At 42.5% G+C, this 20,431-nt stretch overlaps 1 protein-coding gene across 1 annotated transcript; it reads left to right on the top strand.

Moving 5' to 3' along the window:
* Window positions 1–841: 841 nt before the first annotated feature.
* Window positions 842–16,531, top strand: recql4 (RecQ helicase-like 4). Its single transcript, XM_078290548.1, has 29 exons — window positions 842–944; window positions 1,803–1,836; window positions 1,965–2,083; window positions 2,429–2,575; window positions 2,776–2,942; window positions 3,166–3,811; window positions 3,881–4,375; window positions 4,529–4,611; window positions 4,960–5,059; window positions 5,673–5,838; window positions 6,517–6,627; window positions 7,287–7,454; window positions 7,792–7,884; window positions 8,066–8,202; window positions 8,420–8,503; window positions 8,859–9,047; window positions 9,436–9,618; window positions 9,880–10,075; window positions 10,331–10,524; window positions 11,002–11,085; window positions 11,310–11,447; window positions 11,589–11,747; window positions 12,228–12,498; window positions 13,065–13,194; window positions 13,430–13,596; window positions 14,170–14,347; window positions 15,160–15,313; window positions 15,437–15,545; window positions 16,156–16,531. Exons 1-29 carry the CDS (start codon window positions 861–863, stop codon window positions 16,275–16,277), a joined length of 4,908 nt encoding a protein of 1,635 aa, XP_078146674.1. The 5' UTR covers window positions 842–860; the 3' UTR covers window positions 16,278–16,531.
* The last annotated feature ends 3,900 nt before the right edge of the window (window positions 16,532–20,431 follow it).

The raw sequence follows: 20,431 nt of genomic DNA, 5'->3' as shown, positions 1-20,431 counted from the left end.
GAGAGGTTTATGGGTTAAGACAGCATAAAGCAAGTAACATCATGGCAAAAACAATTGTATACACCGTGTATATATCAGCAGAAATTTAAATTAGCATTGTCAGCACTTTCATTACCGTTTCAAATATTCAAAATGCAATTGTATAACCAAGGAAGAGATTCAAAAGTAAAGGCGGCCGTAGCTCAGGAGGTAGAGGAATGGCTTCATCCCTTATGGATGCAATGTTTTGGTTTTTCTTGCATCCAAATACCCGCTCCTCTCGCTTGGAATCAAATTTTGTAGCCTTTTTTTTTTTTTTTTTTCAGTCGCTGCTTTTGTGGTTGCTCCTTACAGTGAGAGCATACTTTTTGGGCACAAATCAAGATGCCCTGACAGAAAGGGCAAGTCTTCTTGATAGACCCCCAAAACCAAAGCTAGCTGAAAGACCGTTATGGGGGGTTCTATTCATTCAACTTCTGTGGTTGTATGCTTTCTTTACACAGCCGGATAGGGGGATAGAAGACAGAACCTGGCAACACTGACTGCCATTTCTGCAGCGCGCGAAAATCGTAAACAACACACTGCGGAAGTCCTGCAGTGCCCGTCACCGTTGTTGTTACACACTAGAAATGTAAGCTGGTCGCCTAGCTAAATTAACTTTTATCAGAAGAAGAAGCAGCAGCTAAACTAACTCCTGGCTACTAAATTAGGGCATTAAAAAGATTCGCCACCAAATTCAGCAACATACGAAGCTTATCCAGTCCAGCGTTACGCCAGGAATACAACTGAATGAGTGAAGCTGCCAAAGTGAAGAGGGACCAGCTGAATGAATCGATATGAATTAATGAATTAAGAGAGAGGAGAGGAGCGACGTTGCAGTCATGGATCGCTACAATGAAGTCAAGATTCTTCTGAAAAACTGGGAGCAGGGGTTTGTCCAACAACACCAAAGGAAACCCAACAAGGTGATTAACATTAGCCCGACTAACGACAGTTACCTAGCAACAAGTGTACGACAACGTTAGCATCGCTTGGAACAACAGAAACAGAAGATTATTGACGTTAGTGCTATTCTAGTCTAGTCTAAAGTGAACATCATTTATATGAGCCATCTCAAAACAACAGTGATGGCTATAGTCTTATATATAGCTATGTACTATGCAAGCTAGCAGTAACCTACTCTCTGAGAGTAGTCCTGTCTACTTCGTGCAGCTCAGGGTTTCCCCAGCTTCTGCAGAGGCTCAGATGGTGAAGCTGCCACTGCCAGGTGGTGGATTTTGTGTGGGGATGGGGGTTTGAAAAATCTCAGCACACAACAACCACAAATATAAGGCTACTGGAACCTATTCTGGAGCAGTAATGGATTGAAATGACACTTGGTATGTCAGGAAACATAACAAGATCCAGTGTAATGCATCTTACATTTCCTGGGAAAATGTAAGATGTAAGATGAAAAACACTTAGATGTGCCATCTAAGAGTTTAATAAACATAGAAAATCCTTCTTTTGGACCTGTCCACCCATCATTGAACAAGGCAGGCTGATGTGTGGCTGCGTTGTTAGACAATGAATGAGCTTGTTGTTAAACTCTGCTGCACACTCTACTGACCTTTCACTGTCTTCACATCTTTTTTGATTACTTATATATACAATAAAAATGTATATTTTCTATTTTATATTATTGTACTCTTCTTTTTCTTTCTTTTTCTGTTTACTCTGTCCACAGGACACACATGCAAATGCAAACGAGAGCTTACTGTCAGTTACTTTGTTCCCATTTTTATTAAGAAGATTTGAATATTACAATGTTCTTTCTGTTCCAGGACGACATTGACCAAGCCCCAGAAGAGACTAAGAGTGAGTACAGTTCATAAATTACAACATAGATAAACCTCCCTCGTTCTTACCTCTGTACCTAGAACTTCTGTAGCATAAATGATCATTTTAGGGATACAGGAAAATAACATTGTGTGTTTGCATTGCAGAGCTGTATAAGGAGTACCGCAGTTTGAAGCAAGCCAAAGAGAACAGCGGCAGTACCAATGAAACCAACGGGCGCACTGAACAGCACCGATCTACAGCTGAGACCAACACAGCCCAGAAGGTACTGGGGAAAGTGTGTGTGATTGTTTCAAATGTGCAAATGTGCAAATGTTTTTGTGTGTATGAATAGGTTTATAATGACACGAGGGCAACACGACATGGTGACACAAACAAATTAGCCTGTTAGTCTTGTGCCAAATTGGAGAGAAATGCTGAACTTCTACTTCTACTGCTCTCACATTTAGTTTCTACCGCATGTGTCTGATAGTGTTAGTAGAGTCCCTCTCTCTCTCCCTCTCTCTCTCCCTCTCTCTGTCACTCTCTGCCACGCTCTCTCCCTCTATGCCCTATCCATTCATTTGTCCCCTGTCTCTCTGTCTTATCTCCCTACCGCCTGTCCACTCAGGACTCAGATTGTTGGGGTGCCCATCTGAACCGCAGTCAGCTGCCGGTGTCCTCTCCCAGTCTGACCGCCCAGGACAGAGACAGCCTTCAGGCCTCTGCCCAGTACTATGGCATGAAGCTCAAAAGCAACCTGGCCACACTCGGCAAGGTGAGAGTGAAGAAAGGCACCGTTGAAAACAACTTGATCACACTCACTTCGGTAGGAGAGGGAGAGAAGAAAGGTGCTTTTAAAAACAACCTAGCCTCACTGACTTTGGTGGGAGACAGAAGACAGAATGGTCACAGCTACAATGAGCTCTTTGTTGTTGTTTTTTTTGTCTTTTGTTATCATTCCTTTTGTTTCTCCAGGAGAGACCGGTCTCATTGAAGAAATCTTTGATTCCCGGCCGGACGCCCCTCAAGTCCTGGAAAGACGGACAGGCTGGACAGACAAACAGCCCCACAGCTGGCACTCACACAACCACACCCATCCGACCCAGGGCCAGCCTGGCTCTCTCCAGCCCCTTCTCACCAAGGTAATTCAATTGAAGAAGCTATTTTCATAGTAGCTGTGTGTCCCATAGTTCTTTGTATTTCACGTTGAATTTCATGCTCATTTCCTTGACCAAAGCTGTACTACAGCCACCTTAAGTTACCCAGCCAAATGACCATTTAAAAACTTTAATTTGTATAGAAATGCCCATTTTACCCATCCAGGTTTTATGTGACCCTTCCTTGTAATTGTATTTCTCTTTACAGAAGTGCCAAGACTTCCCCAGTGTCTCTGGCTGCACAGACTCTCAGTCCATTGGAGCCTGAAGAACCATTTGAACCATTTAAATCTGCCAGCAAGTCTTGTGATGAACCTGCTAATGCTGCCAGTAGTTGTAGCACCAGTAATAATAGTGGTAATAGTATTAGTATGAGTATTAGTTGTGGGAATCGCCATGCTTCCAGTTTAGCTGACCCTCCAGCCACATCCTCTGGCCTAGTCCCAACACCGTCTCCCCCAGGTAGCAAAGGAACTTCAGGAGGAGGTGTAGGAGCTTCAGAAGAAATAAAAGGAAATGTTGAAACTTTAGGAACTGTACAAGGAGGTATTGGGGATGCAGGTGTCAGAGCTTTGGGGAGCCTGCGAGGAGGAGGCACACAATTTCGTGGAGGCTTCAGAGGGGGAATAGGAGGTATAGGCGTTGGAGGCAAGCCCTCTCTTGTCAGCAGGCTGAGTCTGGTGGACAGAGACTGGCTGGAGAGGTGTCAGGTATTTGGAGAGGTGGAGGACAGGGAGAAACCTGGAGCCGGCAACCAAGAGAAAAAACTGGAGGGAAGAGGTGGCCAAAGAGGAGAGGGAGAGGAAGCAGAAGTAGGAGCGGGAGGAAAAGGGGAAGGAGAAATAGGAGGAGATGAAAGAGGAAGAACAGGAGGAAAAGGGGAAGGAGAAATAGGAGGAGGTGAAAGAGGAAGAACAGGAGGAAAAGGGGAAGGAGAAATAGGAGGAGACGAAAGAGGAAGAACAGAAGGAAAAGGAGAAATGGAAGGAGAGGAAGAAAGAAAAGGGGCAATAGGCTTGGGAACAGATGAAGGGTTGAAGACCGATGCTACACCAAAATCTGCTGTACGCCGCACTAGAAAAGGGAGAGGAGGAAGGGAAGAGAGAGAGACGGAGGGAGGAGGGGAGGAGATGGAAAGAGGAGCGATGCCGCCTCCACTACCAGAAGATGACAGTGAGACTCGGCCCGAAACCAAAGGTGCAAAGAAGAGAGGGAGGAAGAGGCAGAGAGAGGGGGAGAACACAGAAGGAGAGATGACAGAGGAGGGAGGAGTGAAGAAGAAGCGGAGGAATGGCAAAAAGAAGGAGGAAAGCTCTGATGGAAACCCCAACCCAGACAAAGGAGGGAGGAAGAGGAGAGCCAAGAAGGAAGGAGAGGGAGAGGGAGAAGAGGAGAAAGAAACCAGGGTAAAAGATAAGGTAAGGCAGTTTTTATTCTTTAGTGTATGTAATTTGTGACATGTCACCCCACCTTTCTCCCATCTGTCTTAGAATTATTTTTAGTATACTGTATAATAAAGTACAAATGTAATAAAAGTGTTTATTATCAAGTACCCTATTATTCCTGTCAAGGTTCCCCAGGAGAACTTGTTGGGGGAAGTGGAGGAGGAGATCGGAGTGAACAGAACTCACTACACACAGCCTGTCGGAGCCAGGTAAGACCAAAATCTTGGTGCACAATAGCAATAAATGAGTTTATAAATACAACCTTGGTGTTAAATGTATTTACTGATAATTTTGTTTACAGTGGTTTCTGATTGGTTGCATCCTTCAAGTAGAATATTTATCTTTGTGAACACAACATTATGTGTGCAATAGGTTTTTGTACTATGATTATATATTTTTAAATTCAAATTCAATTCTTGATACCATAGCCAATATTATCAGTGCCAGTAAAAGTACTGAGATTGGTACTCAGTTACTGTTCATGTACTTGGACAGCAAAATGGTAGTGGAGCATCTCTATTGACGGCCTGTGTGAAATTATTGCTTTATTTGGACAGAAACACGAAAAGCTCAGACGGTAACTTTGTGAAGATAAATCTGAAGAAGAAGTCTCATGTCAAAGGTTACGCACTGAGAGGGGCTGGTCTACGCAAACAGGTAAATTCTGTGTGCGTGTGTGTGTGTGTGTGTGTGTGCATGTGTGCTTGTGTTTGTGAAATGTGAATGACAGTTTGAATGTTGATTTTTACACCCCATGCAGGATTAGTCAGACAAACATAAGAACTAATGGTTAGGGATTAGGGAGACCGTCTTGCTCTGGATAAGAGTGTCGGCTAATAAACCAAATTTTAAATGTAAAATGAAATTATTTGTTGTATAATTAGTTGGTCAAATACTTCAAATCAACCCCGTTTCACAACTGTGTTTTATGCTAAATTTAAATGGTGCTGAAAAAATGTAAACATGTCATTGTTATCCTTGTGAAGGATGGCTAACTTGATGTATTTGTTGGCCTATTACCAGAAACCTGAACCATGCAATCCAGTTCCGCCTGGTTCTTGGACTACTTTCAGGCCAAATAACCATCTGACTATTATAAAAAAACAAGAATTGTCCAGAGTAACACTGGTTGGTGTGTGTATGTTTGTGTTTGAATGGTGTCTGTCTACCTTTTGTTTTTGCATTGGTTACGGTTAGGGGTTAGAAATTGAATATAAGCCAATGTACTCACAAATATAATAATGTGTGTGTGTGTGTGTGTGTGTTTCAGATGTACATGCAGAAGTTTCAGCTGAAAGGGGAGCGTTTTGGTGGTGGTGGGGGGTATTTTGGCAGAGGGAGGAGGGGTGGCTTCAGAGGGGGGTTCAGTCGTCAAGGTGATACCTGCTACAAGTGTGGAGGAACAGGACACTGGGCCATCGACTGCAAGGGGCGAGGTAAGAGAGAGAGACGCACATACACACATAAGGAGTTCATTAATCTGCATTTTGGATAACAAGAACAAATGGGAATCCCCCTAAGGTACATTATAAATGTGACACTTCCACATCCAAAGCTTTTTGAAAACATGGCAGAGACAACTTTTTATCAACACAAGAGATTGACATGTAGAACTGATTTAAAAAGATATGTTTCCCCTAAAGATATTCACCCACATCTCAGGTGACAAGATTGATTAAAATGTTGGCCTAACAATAAAAACTGAGGAAAGTATACTGGCCATTTTAAGCCAAGCCAGACTGACAACATTAGCAGACCACTCGCTGTTACCAGTCAGCAGTAAAAACCAATTCATCTTAACACATCAGGTAGTAGCAATGTCTTAGGTTCTTGTATGTGCTGCATGCCAGTATACCCTGCATCACTAGTAAGAACAAACAGTTTTGTTGTTATTATCATTAATGAAATATTCAGTTATTGGGAAAATGCATGACATTGGGGCTGAGAAGGGGTTTGCTCCCACAGAGTGCGTTGTTTGTCAGTTCTTCACACTTCATCCCATTCATATTCCTCAGCTTTAGCTTGGGGAAGAACACTCCACAAAAGGCCGCGAGTATCAATTCTGAATTCTTGGTATTGATCAACACCAAATACCTCTGACCTCTGTTTTGTAGCCCCTCCCCCACCCGTGTCTGAGGACCAACCAGCTGTAGAGGAGCCATTTGAGCTGCCCACCCTGGAGGAGGTTGCCAGGGCAACAGGAACCCTGCGATCGCAACCGCTGGGTAAGTCTGTTCAGTTTACTGTCTACTTCATGAGCACGCTGCTTACCTTCCTGGCTTACCAGTTGGTTTCTGACATTAATACCCGCTGTTCTATTTTGGTAAATATCACAATACAAATAAAGCTACATAAGTTTTCATGTCCATGGGACGTGTGCACGCCCAAACGTGTCTCTCAGTCCCTCCACGGATTTTCTGATCCAGTCCAAACAAAGCTATATTTATAAAGACTGGAATCCAAGCACAGTATTTAACTTTGTTGTAACTTTGAGCCCGTATTTAATATTTTAAAAAAAGGGTTAGCACTAAAGTATTTCAAGTAGTTTCTGTGATATGGAGTAATATGCGTATTATCACAATAAATGATTATGGCTCTTAATGGGAGGTAGTTATAAAAATCCCATTTTTGGCAACTCTTTAGTACCGCTTTAGTATTATATATTTTTTCTTGACTAGTGATTTTTGCCAATTCTGACAATTTTAGTGCAACAAAAACCTAAAACTGCATCACAATTTGTGAGAAATCCTGCTGCAAAGTCAAGCATTTTTGGTCGCTATATCACAAAAAACTTGTTGAAATCCTGGTATCTATGTGGCTGTGTTTGTCATGTGTGTACAAATGCGTTTGTGTGTGTGAATCCTACTGTGTTTGCGTGTTCCAGTGGCTGCTCCCAGTGCCGGAGAGGAGCAGCAGTACCAGGAAAAGGAAGTGGACGGCAAACATAAAGACGAGCTGTTGTTGAATGTGATTCGTCCTGACTATGAACGCCCCGCCCCTCCACCACCCATGGAACCACTGTATAGTCTGGGAGATGATGGAAAAGTCCAGGGTAAACACACACACACACACACACACACTCACTCACACACAAATGTATTAAGTCTCATGGGACAGAAAAGTTCTGAGTAAAACACACAAATAATTATTCACATGCTGAAAGACACAGACACACAAACATATTTGCACACATATAGGCCTACATACACTATATATGTTTACTGTATGTATATAGCATACATAAAGTACCAGGTAAATAAAAGTGAACATACACATGCGCAAAAATGTATATTTATAAACTTGGTGTGTGTGTGTGTGTGTGTGTGTGTGTGTGTGTGTGTGTGTGTGTGTGTGTGTGTGTGTGTGTGTGTGTGTGTGTGTGTGTATAGCAACACCGGCTGAAGTGTATGCGGCTCTGAAAGACTTTGGATATCAGTCATTTAGACCAGGACAGGAGGAAGCCATTATGAGGATACTGTCAGGTATGTATACACACACACACACACACACACACTGTTACTCTCTCTCTCTCTCTCTCTCTCTCTCTCTCTCTCTCTCTCTCTCTCTCTCTCTCTGTCTACCAGCCTGTCTGTCTGTATTCCTGTCTTTCTATATTTATGCCTATCTGTATGTCTCTTTCTCTCTCTCTCTCTGTCTCTCTAGGTCTCTCTACCCTTGTAGTGTTGTCAACAGGAATGGGAAAATCGTTGTGCTATCAGCTCCCAGCCTATCTGTATGCTCAGAGATCGAAATCCATCACTTTGGTCATCTCACCTCTAGTCTCACTAATGGATGACCAGGTACACACACACACACACACACACACACACACACACTTTCTCGTTATAAAATCAGCCAACATTCTGTCAAGGCTCAGGCTTCCCATAGAAAAGAATGGTAAAGCTCAAATATGCTTTCTCACTTTGACACTTGTCACTTTAAACAGTGATGCAATTAACAAATTTGTTCTGAATGTGTCTTTTGTGTGTGTGTGTGTGTGTGTGTGTGTGTGTGTAGCTGTCTGGCCTGCCAGCTAAGCTGAAGGCAGCCTGTATTCACTCCAACATGACGATGAAACAGAGAGAAGCTGCTATAGAAAAGGTAACATACACAATGTATAGGAATCACCACAATCAAGAGCAGCAAAACTGTTGAATATGGAGGAAACACAGTTCTGCTTTTTGAACCCCAACACTTCCAATCTCCCTGTCCATATCAGAAAGTCAGAAACCGTACCAAATTTAAAGTCCAGACTCAGAACGTATCCCTACAGCTCAGCTCACCCTTCCCATAACCCTCTTCCACCCTCAAATTCCTTTTCTCTAAACTGTATTGAGACATTGTGGTAGTACCGTTAATACCAGTTTAAGCTTAAAAAAAAACTTGAAGTAGAATTCACATGGTCATTGGTATTTTTCAGTTCAGTGTGTGTCCTGTCCTTTCTCTGTTCATCCAGGTGAAGTCCGGCGAGGTGTGTGTGTTGCTCCTCTCCCCAGAGGCTCTGGTTGGTGGAGGCGGCTCAAGTTCAGGCTGTCTGCCCTCTGCTCAACAGCTCCCTCCTGTGGCCTTCGCCTGTATAGACGAAGCTCACTGTGTCTCTGAATGGTCACACAACTTCAGACCCTGCTACCTAAGGCTCTGTAAGGTGAGTGTGTGTTTGTATTGTTCCCTACAGGGATCAATACAAGTATCATGTTGTTTTTACCTACCACTCTTATCAGTTGGAGCCTGTCAATTCACCTGTGAGGATTCTGTTTTTAAACTACACAAATTTCCAGGTGTGACAGGGAAATGTGTCATTGCTACTCATTTTGTAGAGCTCATGTGAACAAACCATGTTTTTTTTTTCTCCTGATGATAGGTGATAGCTGAAATCGTGACATTGCCTGCCTGTCTGCAACCAATCATGTACTTGCATTGCTGCATAGCCTTCCAATTGCTGCAACACCATTGGTGCTACAGCTACCAGTCGGCTAGCTCAAATCCGTCACGCAGCAGCGATGAGTAACACAAACATGTGTGTGTGTTTGTAGGTACTAAGGGAGCGTTTGGGAGTGCGTTGCTTGCTGGGACTCACTGCTACAGCCACGCTGTCCACTGCTCTGGACATAGCTCACCATCTGGACATCAGCGATCAGGATGGCATCGCAGTCAGATCTGCCGCAGTGCCCCCTAACCTGCAACTGTCTGTGTCCATGGACAGAGACAAGGATCAGGTGTGATTAGTGTGTTCCTGTTCAGTACAAGGCATATATGTTGGATCTGTTTGGCCCTAGGGCGCTGTAGTGAAAACATGCTGGGCCCGAATGTGGGTAGGACGGGGTTTAAGGGGTTGAGGGGGTCTTACAGCTGTACGATCTGCAGCAATGCCCCCCCTCTAGTTGCTTCGTTCCCATACCTCTATGCCATGTGTCTCTGCTGAGATGAGTACAACTCTCTCTCTCTCCCTATCTCTCTCCCTCTCCCCCTCCTCTTAGGCTTTAGTATCCTTGTTGAAAGGCGATCGTTTTGGTTGTCTGGACTCCATCATCGTCTACTGCACCAGGCGAGAGGAGACTGTTCGTGTGGCAGCACTGCTCAGGACCTGCCTACAGGGGGTGCTGGTGAAAGAAAACAGCCAAATCAGCAAACAGACACAAAGCAACCCTGTAGGGCAGAAGAAGAAAGAGATGGGTAAGACGGGATGTTTTTCAGTTATCAAAACTCTAATGTTGGTACATTAGAGAGAGAAAGCAAGATGTGTTCGGGGTGGGGTCGCATGCAAAAAGGCAACATCAGCCAGATTTGAACCTACAACATGATACGGAGTGCATGATATGGAAAGTTATTGTATTACAATCACTCATAAAGTGCTTACACCACTTGGCATTTGCACGTTCTCTCTCTTTCACTCACTCTTCTTTTCATGCAACTTCTTTCTGTATTTAGCCCGGAAGAAGATTCGTAAACCGTTGAAGTGGCAGGCGGAGACGTACCACGCCGGCCTGTCGGCGTCGGAGCGCCGCCGCGTCCAGAACAACTTCATGTGCGGGGAGCTCAGAGTCGTGGTGGCTACTGTGGCCTTCGGCATGGGCCTGGATAAATCAGACGTCCGCGGGATCGTTCACTACAACATGCCCAAGGTTGGTAGCGGAGCAGTTCATTTAAAGCAAGTGGTTCCTCACACCATTAAATCCTGATTTGTGATCACAGTGTGGCGCCCTCTGTTGAAACAGTGTGACTGATTTTGTTTACATGTTGAGTTATTGGATTGAAGACATTTATTTCATTCTGAAAGTACATCAGACATGTATGAAGGAGATCCAGGAAGCTTATTTTCCATCTACAAGTCAAGAACATATATGAATACACCCAAAATGTACATGGTCAAATAGATTCCACTTTATGTTAAACCAAACATTAAAAAGGTAACTCAAACTCTGTAGTAAAGATTAGTTTAAGATTAATTTTACAACATTTTCTACCACCTGAATGCAGGTTTTAGTTGTTTCAGAGCTTCCAAAGCGACATTCAGGATCTATCCATCTTTATATCTATTATGGCATAAGTGATCATCTAGATCTACATCAGAATTCCCATGCTGGTAATTGTTGTTTCAGAGCTTCGAGAGCTACGTTCAGGAGATTGGGAGGGCAGGGAGAGACGGAGAACCGGCCCATTGCCATCTCTTCCTGGACCCTGAGGTGAGTCTTTACCCACATATCTATTTGGGAAGCTACTGCTCTGATACTGGGCAGTCGTAGGCTGACGCTGGCCTAAAACGCTAGATTGGATATTGGAAAATGTGAACATTATTATGCAATCCAATCCATTGATGTAAACTGATTCAGGCAAACTTGCTCACTAAAACTTTATACTATAAATTAATTCACCAAATGTGTGTGTGTGTGTGTGTGTGTGTGTGCAGGGCGGGGACCTCCATGAGTTGCGTCGTCATATCTATGCAGACACGGTGGATTACTACACAGTAAAGAGACTAGTCCAGAAAGTCTTCCCTCCATGTAAATGTCGACAGATACACCAGAAACAACAAGACATTGCCAAGGTAACTTTCCTTTGTATATGTGTGTGTGTGTGTGTGTGTGGGTGTGTGTGTGTGTGTGCCAAACTGCGGTACAGAATGCATTCATTTGAACTGGAGGTAGTGTCACATGGTCTAAATGCTGTTTCTGTGTATCTGTGTCAGTGTGTGGAGGACATCGAGGACTCTGAGCTGCTGGAGATGATGGATGTGTGTGATCAGGAGAGCAGCTTGACCCCCCCCACCCAGCAGGACGTGGTACAGTCCACAGACCCTCGACCCAAAGATGTAGAGAGAGACGTACCACTACCTTCTCCTGGACAGGTAAATAAATGGAGCATGGTATTCAGCAACATTTATTCATGCACACTGAGAGGGAAGCTCTCTCTTAAGGAGGTGGACTGTCAAAAATGCATTTATCAGTTAAAATAAATAAGAAATAACAAATAAGAAAATAATTCTCAGAGAAATTGAAAAACTAAAATGTATAAACAGTATTTTTTCAGTTGGTGTAATGAAGCACTCTAGTGTGAGCTTATCAAACATTTCCTTTTAAGTTAAGGAAATTCTTTTGGCATTTGTTGTCTTCAATCAATTCTGTGGCTGTTCTTGGAGTTTTATCTCAGTAAATTGTGCCTTGACACCAAAAAGTAAGAGATTGAGTAAATGAGTTTAAACCTTTTTGTCCTTGGCAAGTTATGAAGTTTTTTTTTACGAAGGTGTTTTTTACGAAGGTGTCCTGTACATGTGAACAGAGCAGAAATGTGGGCAAAATGAACGCGAGTCCTTGTTTTTGGTTGCAAGGTGCCGTCACCTCCCCATGCAGAGGAGACGCCACTGCAGCAGACAGGAGAGGGAAGGAAGGAGGGGGAGGAGGAAGAGGAGCAGGCAGTTAAACAAGAGGGGGGTAGTGTTTCAACGGAACACCAGGACGAGGAGGCGACGGGAGCCGGTGATTGGCTGAGGGACCAGGAAGTGGAGTGCAGTGGTTGGCCCAGAGAGAGGGTGTGCCACACCCATGAGAGAGCGATTCCCATCCAACAGACTGTAGAGGCGCTGGACATCACAGAGGAGGGTGAGTGAAAACACACATAAGGACATTTACATGAACAAATAAATAGGTTGGTAGCTAGATAGGTATGTAAGTGGGCAGATTCATATATACAGTACATACTATGTATAAATGGAAAGCCAGTCATTTTACTAATAAAAGTATTTTTAATAGAACTTTTGACCCGACCCAGCAAGACAGAATTTCAGTCTGATCCAACCCAAGCCAGATGAGTCTAGTCAAATAAAAGGATAATAGAACAGACTAGAGTTAATAGAATTTGGTGGCTACACAGAAAACAGTAGATCCCAAGAGACAGAAAACACTAAATCCCAATAGAGTAGAGTAGCAAGAGGTATCTCTGAGGAAGGTTGGTAGAGAACACAGAAATAAAAGAAATGCTAGAATAGAACAAACAAATAGAAGAGAGCAGAACAGACCCATTCACAAAATTGTAGAAGTGCCAGACATCAGAGAAAATGGTAGAAAAATACAATACAGAACAATATCACTACCATGAATATATTCCTTGTGTTCTTGTCTCTCTTTCTGTGTGTGTGTGTCTGTGTGTGTGTGTGTGTGTGTGTCAGGTGTGGAGACGTTGCTGTGCTATCTGGAACTCCACCCTCAGCGCTTTGTGGAGCTTCTCCACTCCACCCTGTCTGTGTGTAAAATCAGCTGCTATGATGGACCAAGACAGCTCCAGAAACTTACTAAAATGTATGGAATCTGTCTTTAAGACAGTCTGGTACAATGGACTTGGATAGCTACAGAAATTTACCAAAATGCATCATGTGTCGCTGTGTGTGGCTGTGTGTCTCTTATAATCATAATCATGTTAAAGATATATCAATGAAAGTGTAATGACTTTGTTCTCATTATTCATTATTCTGTTATTCTCTATTTGACATTACAAATACAGTGAATTTTTTTTGTTTTTGTTTTGTTTGGACAGCTGCCCTCCGGTTGCGGTGGTGCTGGCTAGAAAGCGGATGGCAGGCGAGTGCGTGGAGACGTGCGATTGTGTGGAGTTTGACGTCGTCGAGGTAGCGGATACTATGGGATGGCAGCTTCCTGTTGTGAAGAGAGGACTCAGGCAGCTGCAGTGGAGCACTGGCAGAGGTGTGTGTGTGGGCGGGTGCATGCTAACTCCTAAAAACATGTCACTTTTAAAAACAGTAACACATTTGTGTGTATATTGGGGCAACACTACTTGTGTTAATAACATCTGTTGCCATCAAATCTCTTGTGTTGAATGTAACACAGGTTGTCCTCTGTCCAAAACTACATTCATTTGTTTTTTTCCTTGACCAATTAAAATCTTTATTATCCCATTGGAAATTGCAGCCAGGTAAAAATACTAACACATCAAACAAGTATCCACATACACAATAAAAACAACACAACAACTAAACAAGCTTATATCAGAGTTGGAATTGCATCATTTCATATGTGCAAAAATGGCAAAAGAGCAAATGCTATTGTCAATGAAACAAATGTATCTAAGCTGGTGGTAGCAGTGGAGTTCTACTCAAACTTTCTACTCTACCTCCATGCCTGTGTTAGGGAATGTTAGTTAAACATAAACATACAAACTCATACAGGCACAAAAAAGTAAATGTATATAAAACCTGACCACTGACAATACAGAAAAGACTGACATCATAAATGTGTGTGTGTGTGTGTGTTCCTCAGCTGGCGGTCGTAGCGGTGTCCACGCTGAATTCTCCTCCCCCTCCTTCTACTTCCATTCCTATGGCGACCTAAACGATGAGGAGATGGACAGAGTGTGTCAGTTCCTCCATAAACGAGTGCAGGAACAAGAGGGAACACAACTCTACCAGCTGACTGCCTGCTTTAAGGCCTTCCGCAGGTACACACACACACACACACACACCTTTTTAAAACCTAATTATTAGAATTAAATGATAGTGATTTCCTCCAGGCAGCCTACATATGTTTTTCTGCCTAAACGATAATTGTGATTTCTGAATGTCTTCCAGTGGGCAGACCTGAGTCAGATAGTATTTTCAAATATTTGTTGTGTGGTGTTTTTGTCTGCTTCGGTGCCAGATGGGTGGGGTTTGTTACATAGGATAACACAGTGAGTGACAGATTTTATTTAATCGAAAGAATAGTCCTGATGTGGGAAAACCCACCCATGTGTCAAGAAGTATTTGCAAATACTGTATGACCCAGGTCTGCCAGTGAGTTATGTTTGTTTGTAAAGGTTGCTGTGCGATCTCCGATTCTTTAACCCCATATCCAAATATGAAACCACCTATAAAGGTCTTTAAAAGCCAGTGGAAACCCTTCTTGGGAAAAATTCAAATTAATAGTTGAGCAATATTCCCTTTTAATCTAGTAGAATCAATTGTAGGACTTTAGAAGGCAGTAAGGTGGCACTGACTCAATCTTGTGTGTGTGTGTGTGTGTGTGTGTGTGTGTGTGTGTGTGTGTGTGTGTGTGTATGTTTGACTATTCCTGTTTGTCTGTTTCTCTGTGTGTCTGTCTGGTGTGTGTGTCTGTCTGTTTCCTCTTAAATATGTAACTGTGTGTGTGTGTGTGTTGTGCTTCTGTCTGTCTGTCTTGTGCCTGGGTCTCTGTCTGTGTGCTTGTCTGCATTTGCTTGTTTCTATGTTGTCTGTGTGTGTGTGTGTGTGTGTGTGTGTGTGTGTGTTCCAGTGTTGCATTCCGCAGTGTATCATCCTGCGTAGACGATTTGGATGAGAGTCGGAGTCTCCAGCTGAAAAACCTTCTTGCTCAATACTTTGATAAGAGACGAGACCGGAACCACACAGTCACACAGGAGGACGATGAAGAGCTCAACAAATACAAGGTAACACACACAGGAGCTTTGGTAGATTTTGGTCTGCTTGTGTGTGTGTGTGTGTGGGGGTGTTTTGGGGAGGCAGGCTGTGTGTGTCTGTGTCTGTTAATCTGTCTGTCTGTCTGTTTGCAGCTGTTAGACTGGGAGGGTCAGATCAGAGCGGACATTAGGAGTTTTCTCTGCAACCGAAGTGATGAGAAGTTCTCTGGAAGAGCTGTTGCTAGAATCTTCCACGGTATAGGTGAGAGCACACACACACACACACACACACACACACACACACACACACACCCCCGATTATGGTATTTTATGAACCTGACCAGTATAAATTTTTGTACATTATCTCTCATATAAAATCAGCATCTACTTTACAATGTGATAAAAAAGTTAATCTGATCTCAGCTGCCACTCTGCAAGGTTAACTTGACCTAATGACATTTTACACCTGTTGAGCTGATGATCATTTATGGTTGCAGGTGTGACACTAAAACTCTCCACTGAAACCGATGCTGATTAATTTTGATTCTTTCAAACGGCATTTAGAACATGTGACTCCAAATCTGTATTGAAACCAATACTCACAGCCCAACCTGACTATTCAGTGGTAGATGACTACAAAACTCTGAACCTCTAGAGGGTGTTATAGGACCAATGTAAAAATTCTCTCTCAAAGATCTCCTCTCCTCTCCTCTTGTCTTCTCTTCTCTTTTCTTCTGTGTCTGGGTCATTGTGAGTGGGACAGTGTTTAGTTTTGCAAAGATGCATTATTCTTTTTTCCGCTGTGGGTTCAGAGATGTTCAGTTTAAGGGCTTTTAAAGCGTATCAACCATGAAAACAAATCCCTGTTTCAGGCAGCCCGTGTTACCCTGCCCAAGTCTACGGTAGAGACAGACGGTATTGGAGGAAATACATCCAGTTTGACTTCAACCAGCTCATCAGATTGGCTACCCAGGAGATCATTTGCTTCAAGTGACCAATCATTTGTGCACATGAATACACAGGATGGCAAGCAGAGCAGCACACATGTTCACACATGGTATACACACACATTCACTGACTCAGTCACGCACCTACTCATTTATGTACACACACACACACACACACACACACACACACACATACAAGGCTGCATGCATGTGTATCCAAATCAGCTGAGGTGTGTTTTGGATGGACTTGAACAAAATCACCTTCACTTTATCATGCTGAATTAACTTATAAAGGACAGTTTTCTAGACTGTTACCTTGTTTTGTACATATGTTTACAAATTTTTCTTTGATGTAGACTGTAATTAAATAAAATCTTTGTATTTTTCTAGTCGGGTCTTGCAGTGGCATTTATTCAAAATATATGCACTGGTTTGGTCCATGAGACTCAGAAAGCTGACTAAACATTTCAGTGAGAGTTTAGTTTTTCCAGCCTACCCCGTCTCTACGTGTGTATCTGTATTCCAGCTTTCTGAGTCACATGCACTCCTCACACATGAAATGATGCTCAGTTGCCATGACGAACATTCTGTGGCAACTATCTTAGCTGTGCCAAAGGAGATTACCACGATGGATCAGCCCATTCTACATTGATTTGACTGCTAGTGGTTTTGGGAAGGATGAGTATTGTGTAAAGTCATGGATGGATGGATGACAGGTTTCTTCAAAACCCAAACCTGCATTTTAAGCTAGCTTTACCAACTTGGGCCATAGTTGATAAACAGTGATCCATCAGGAGATGAAAATGTAGAAAATAACTTAACCCCTGGAGCAGTTTGGGTTTCTATGCCTTGCTTAACTGTGTGGCTCACAGTCGGTCTGCACCCTCCTGTCAGAGCCAGGGGTGGTGGATCTGCTGTGCCCAATTTTATGGACTCAATGACCCATCAGTAAACCCGAGTCTTTGAAACTGGGTCGGCATCAGACAGGTTGGGTTGAATTCACTCTGGCTACACTTGATCTACAAACTCCAAATCAGACCTTTTTCACGTTCATTCACATTTTCTGCATTTAGCTGGTGTTTATTCAGTGCAACAGTAAAATATGCCTCACTTCTAGATCACCAACAGCAACAAAAAGTAATGAGTGCAATAGCAAAAATCACATTGACTAGATAATAGCTGTCTCAAATACTCCTGTGTGCCTGGGATGATCATGGATGTTGGGTAACTGCAAATAAGGTCCAAGGAGAAAACAAGGGCTTTAGATGAGAGGAAGGTAGAGGACAGGAGTATGTGAGGCTTTGAGTTTTCAGGTTGTGACAAGATATGGAGCGACTCTGCTGTCCTGACCGGGTTGGGATGGTCACTAGGGAGCCAGGAGGGTGAAGAATGGAGGACTGAGCATGGGCATCGACCTATATAATAATGAAGTGGAATATGATGAATCCACTTGTAGACAGCCATGGAAATACCTGATTTGTGTCACATGAAAAACACTCCTACAGTAATGGTTTTGTCTAGTACAATGACTTCAGAGGAAAAAACTCATGAAAGACCAGAGGTGAACGCCATCAGCCCAGCTCTTTTATGAGGAAGTAAAAATAGCAGAGTAAAAACAAAGTGTCACTTCTCGTACCCACCACTTGATCAATGCTAGTTTCTGTTGACTCACGTTTTAAACATTTGAACATTTGATAAGAATGCAAATATTGACCGACTTGGTGATGGACTCTTTCTTCCCTTGTCCCTCCCTCTTTCTCTCCCTCCCTCTCTCTGTCCTCCAACTGACTTTGTAGTTTGAAAATCTCTGTTTAATATTGACTGACTTTGTGAAGTGGTGTATGGGACTTTCTCTCTCTGTCTTTCTCTCTCTCTCTCTCTCTCTCTCTCTCTTGCTCTCGCTCACCTTTATATACTCAAATGTAAATGTAAAATGTAGATAACTGGGTACCAATCAGGGTTGGGGCCATTCATGAATTGAACTGAGAATGCATAGTAATGACTTGCTAAACATAAATCATGTTACGCATCAAATACCACCTGAAAGGTACCTGTAATATTTTATGATATTCAGTATTGCTAATATATAACACTACGTGTAATCTCAGATATGTGGTAAGAAAAGAACAAAAAACATGGAATTTCGTAGAATTCCATTGAATTAAATTCAACTTCCTGAAATTCCAATTCAATTCCAATTCTGTTTCCTGCATGTTATTTCATGCCGACATGGCATTCAGCTCTACGTTTGGCTTCAGAAACTGACCGTATTTGGCCATAACTATAATGGCCGCTCAATGTATTCTTTGGCATGGTGGTGTGGCTGAATGATAGTAGTAATATATTGATCCCACAACAGGAAATGTCTTTGTTATTGAAACCCTAACACACAGGACAAAGCACTATCGAGACACTGCCCACGTACAACAGAACACACCGGTGGGCTTAGAAATATGCTGTTCAATAATATAGTTCTGTTAAGTCCATCATAACATGAGGAGAAATAAAAGGAAAAAGTAGAAAAACTTGAATTACATATTTACATTTGAAATGTTTACATCCTCTCTGGGAACTGCAACTGTCAGTACTGCAAAATCAAAGCATTAAAAGGGCAATGATGCTGTTGATCCAATACACAGGTTATGATTTCCATAGGCTAGAAAAGATGTGACCTCGCAAGCTAGATGATCTTGCAGGGTAATGTCAATTTGTAACCCATGTTGTGAATTGATAAACAACACATCATCTGGCTTGTGAGCTTTAGGAGTGACGATAATCAACAAATCATCAAAGATCAGTGAGGGAGTAAAGGGAGTTTTGCAATGTCACCTCACAAGCAGGATGACCTCTCCTTTTTCTTTTTACCTCACATCCTGGATTCTGATGTTAGGACGGAAGGCTACCTGTTCAGAAGACTGTGGTTGTATTTGCTCAGGTGAGAATATACAGTATGTAGCTGTGAGGGTGAAACAGGGCAGAAAAAACAGGACAATCTACTCAGTCAACCTCCCCTGGGAAAGGTTAGGTAAAGGTTAAGAAATGACAAACAATGATCAATGCAAGATCAACAGCCACTCCTGGGGAATGCCCACTCTTAGACAAGACCATTGATCCATGGCTGCTACAGTGTACATTTAGACAGAAATGAAAATGTGAAGTTAGGTAAAGCACAACTGACCCCAATTCTCTCATTCTCATTCTTCTCTTTCTTACAGGTGGATCAACACACACACACACACACACACACACACACACACACACACACACACACACATATACAGACTGTCAGTAGAAATACCCTAAAACTCAGCATACTGTATATATTTCAGTTTATGAATTAACGTCAGTATCTTTCTGGTCAGGTATGGTGTGTTCAGCTAGTGGTTGATAAATATGGAATTTTAGTGGTATTGGTACATGTTGTGAGCTGCCATGCTAAAAATACAAGCTAAAAAATAGCAATATTAACATTTTGTTAGAGATTGTTTTGGCCTATTTTTTATGTCTAGGGTTTTTTTTTAATGATTCAAAGCTTCCTATCATACAATATAGGATGCAATTTATCTCAAAACATCAAAAAATGTTTTAAAAAATATTTTGTAAACCACACATATACAGAGATCTGTGTGTGTGTGTGTGTGTGTGTTTGTGTGAGAGAGAGAGAGATAACGTGTTGATGATTTTCCTATGCAGCAGATGCTTATTAGAGGGGAAACAACTATCATCTGTTAGGGAGTGGTGATGTTTATGACAGACACCAGGCCTCTGTTGATGACTGGACATTGTGCATTTGCACATGTGAGGCAGAGAGAGAGAGAGAGAGAGAGAGAGAGAGACAGGTGTAGGTGTGTATTTGTTAACGGATCCCCTCATCCATATCTGTGAAGGAGCAGACAGCCTTCAGCGGTCAAAACAGAGAATGAGGACTTTTATTTTGTAACATCACAAAACTTACGAGTCCTTAGAAAATGAAATCTGAAAAAAAAGCACTTGTGGAAACTTAAAACAGGCCTATATGGTTCTTTGATTGCAGGGTATAGATACAGAGGTGAGGTACTGTAGAACTGCGGCTGATAAAAGCAAAGACTAATCAACAATACACATTAAAAAAAAATTCAACATTGCACAAATTTAACTACGCACATTCTGCATAGTTCAACCACTGCACTGAGAGTGAGAGCGGAGTTAAACTCACACTCGA

Source organism: Centroberyx gerrardi, chromosome 19, assembly GCF_048128805.1.
Source record: "Centroberyx gerrardi isolate f3 chromosome 19, fCenGer3.hap1.cur.20231027, whole genome shotgun sequence".
NCBI classification, from domain to species: Eukaryota; Metazoa; Chordata; class Actinopteri; order Beryciformes; family Berycidae; genus Centroberyx; species Centroberyx gerrardi.
This window is presented reverse-complemented; position numbering and strand designations above follow the sequence as displayed.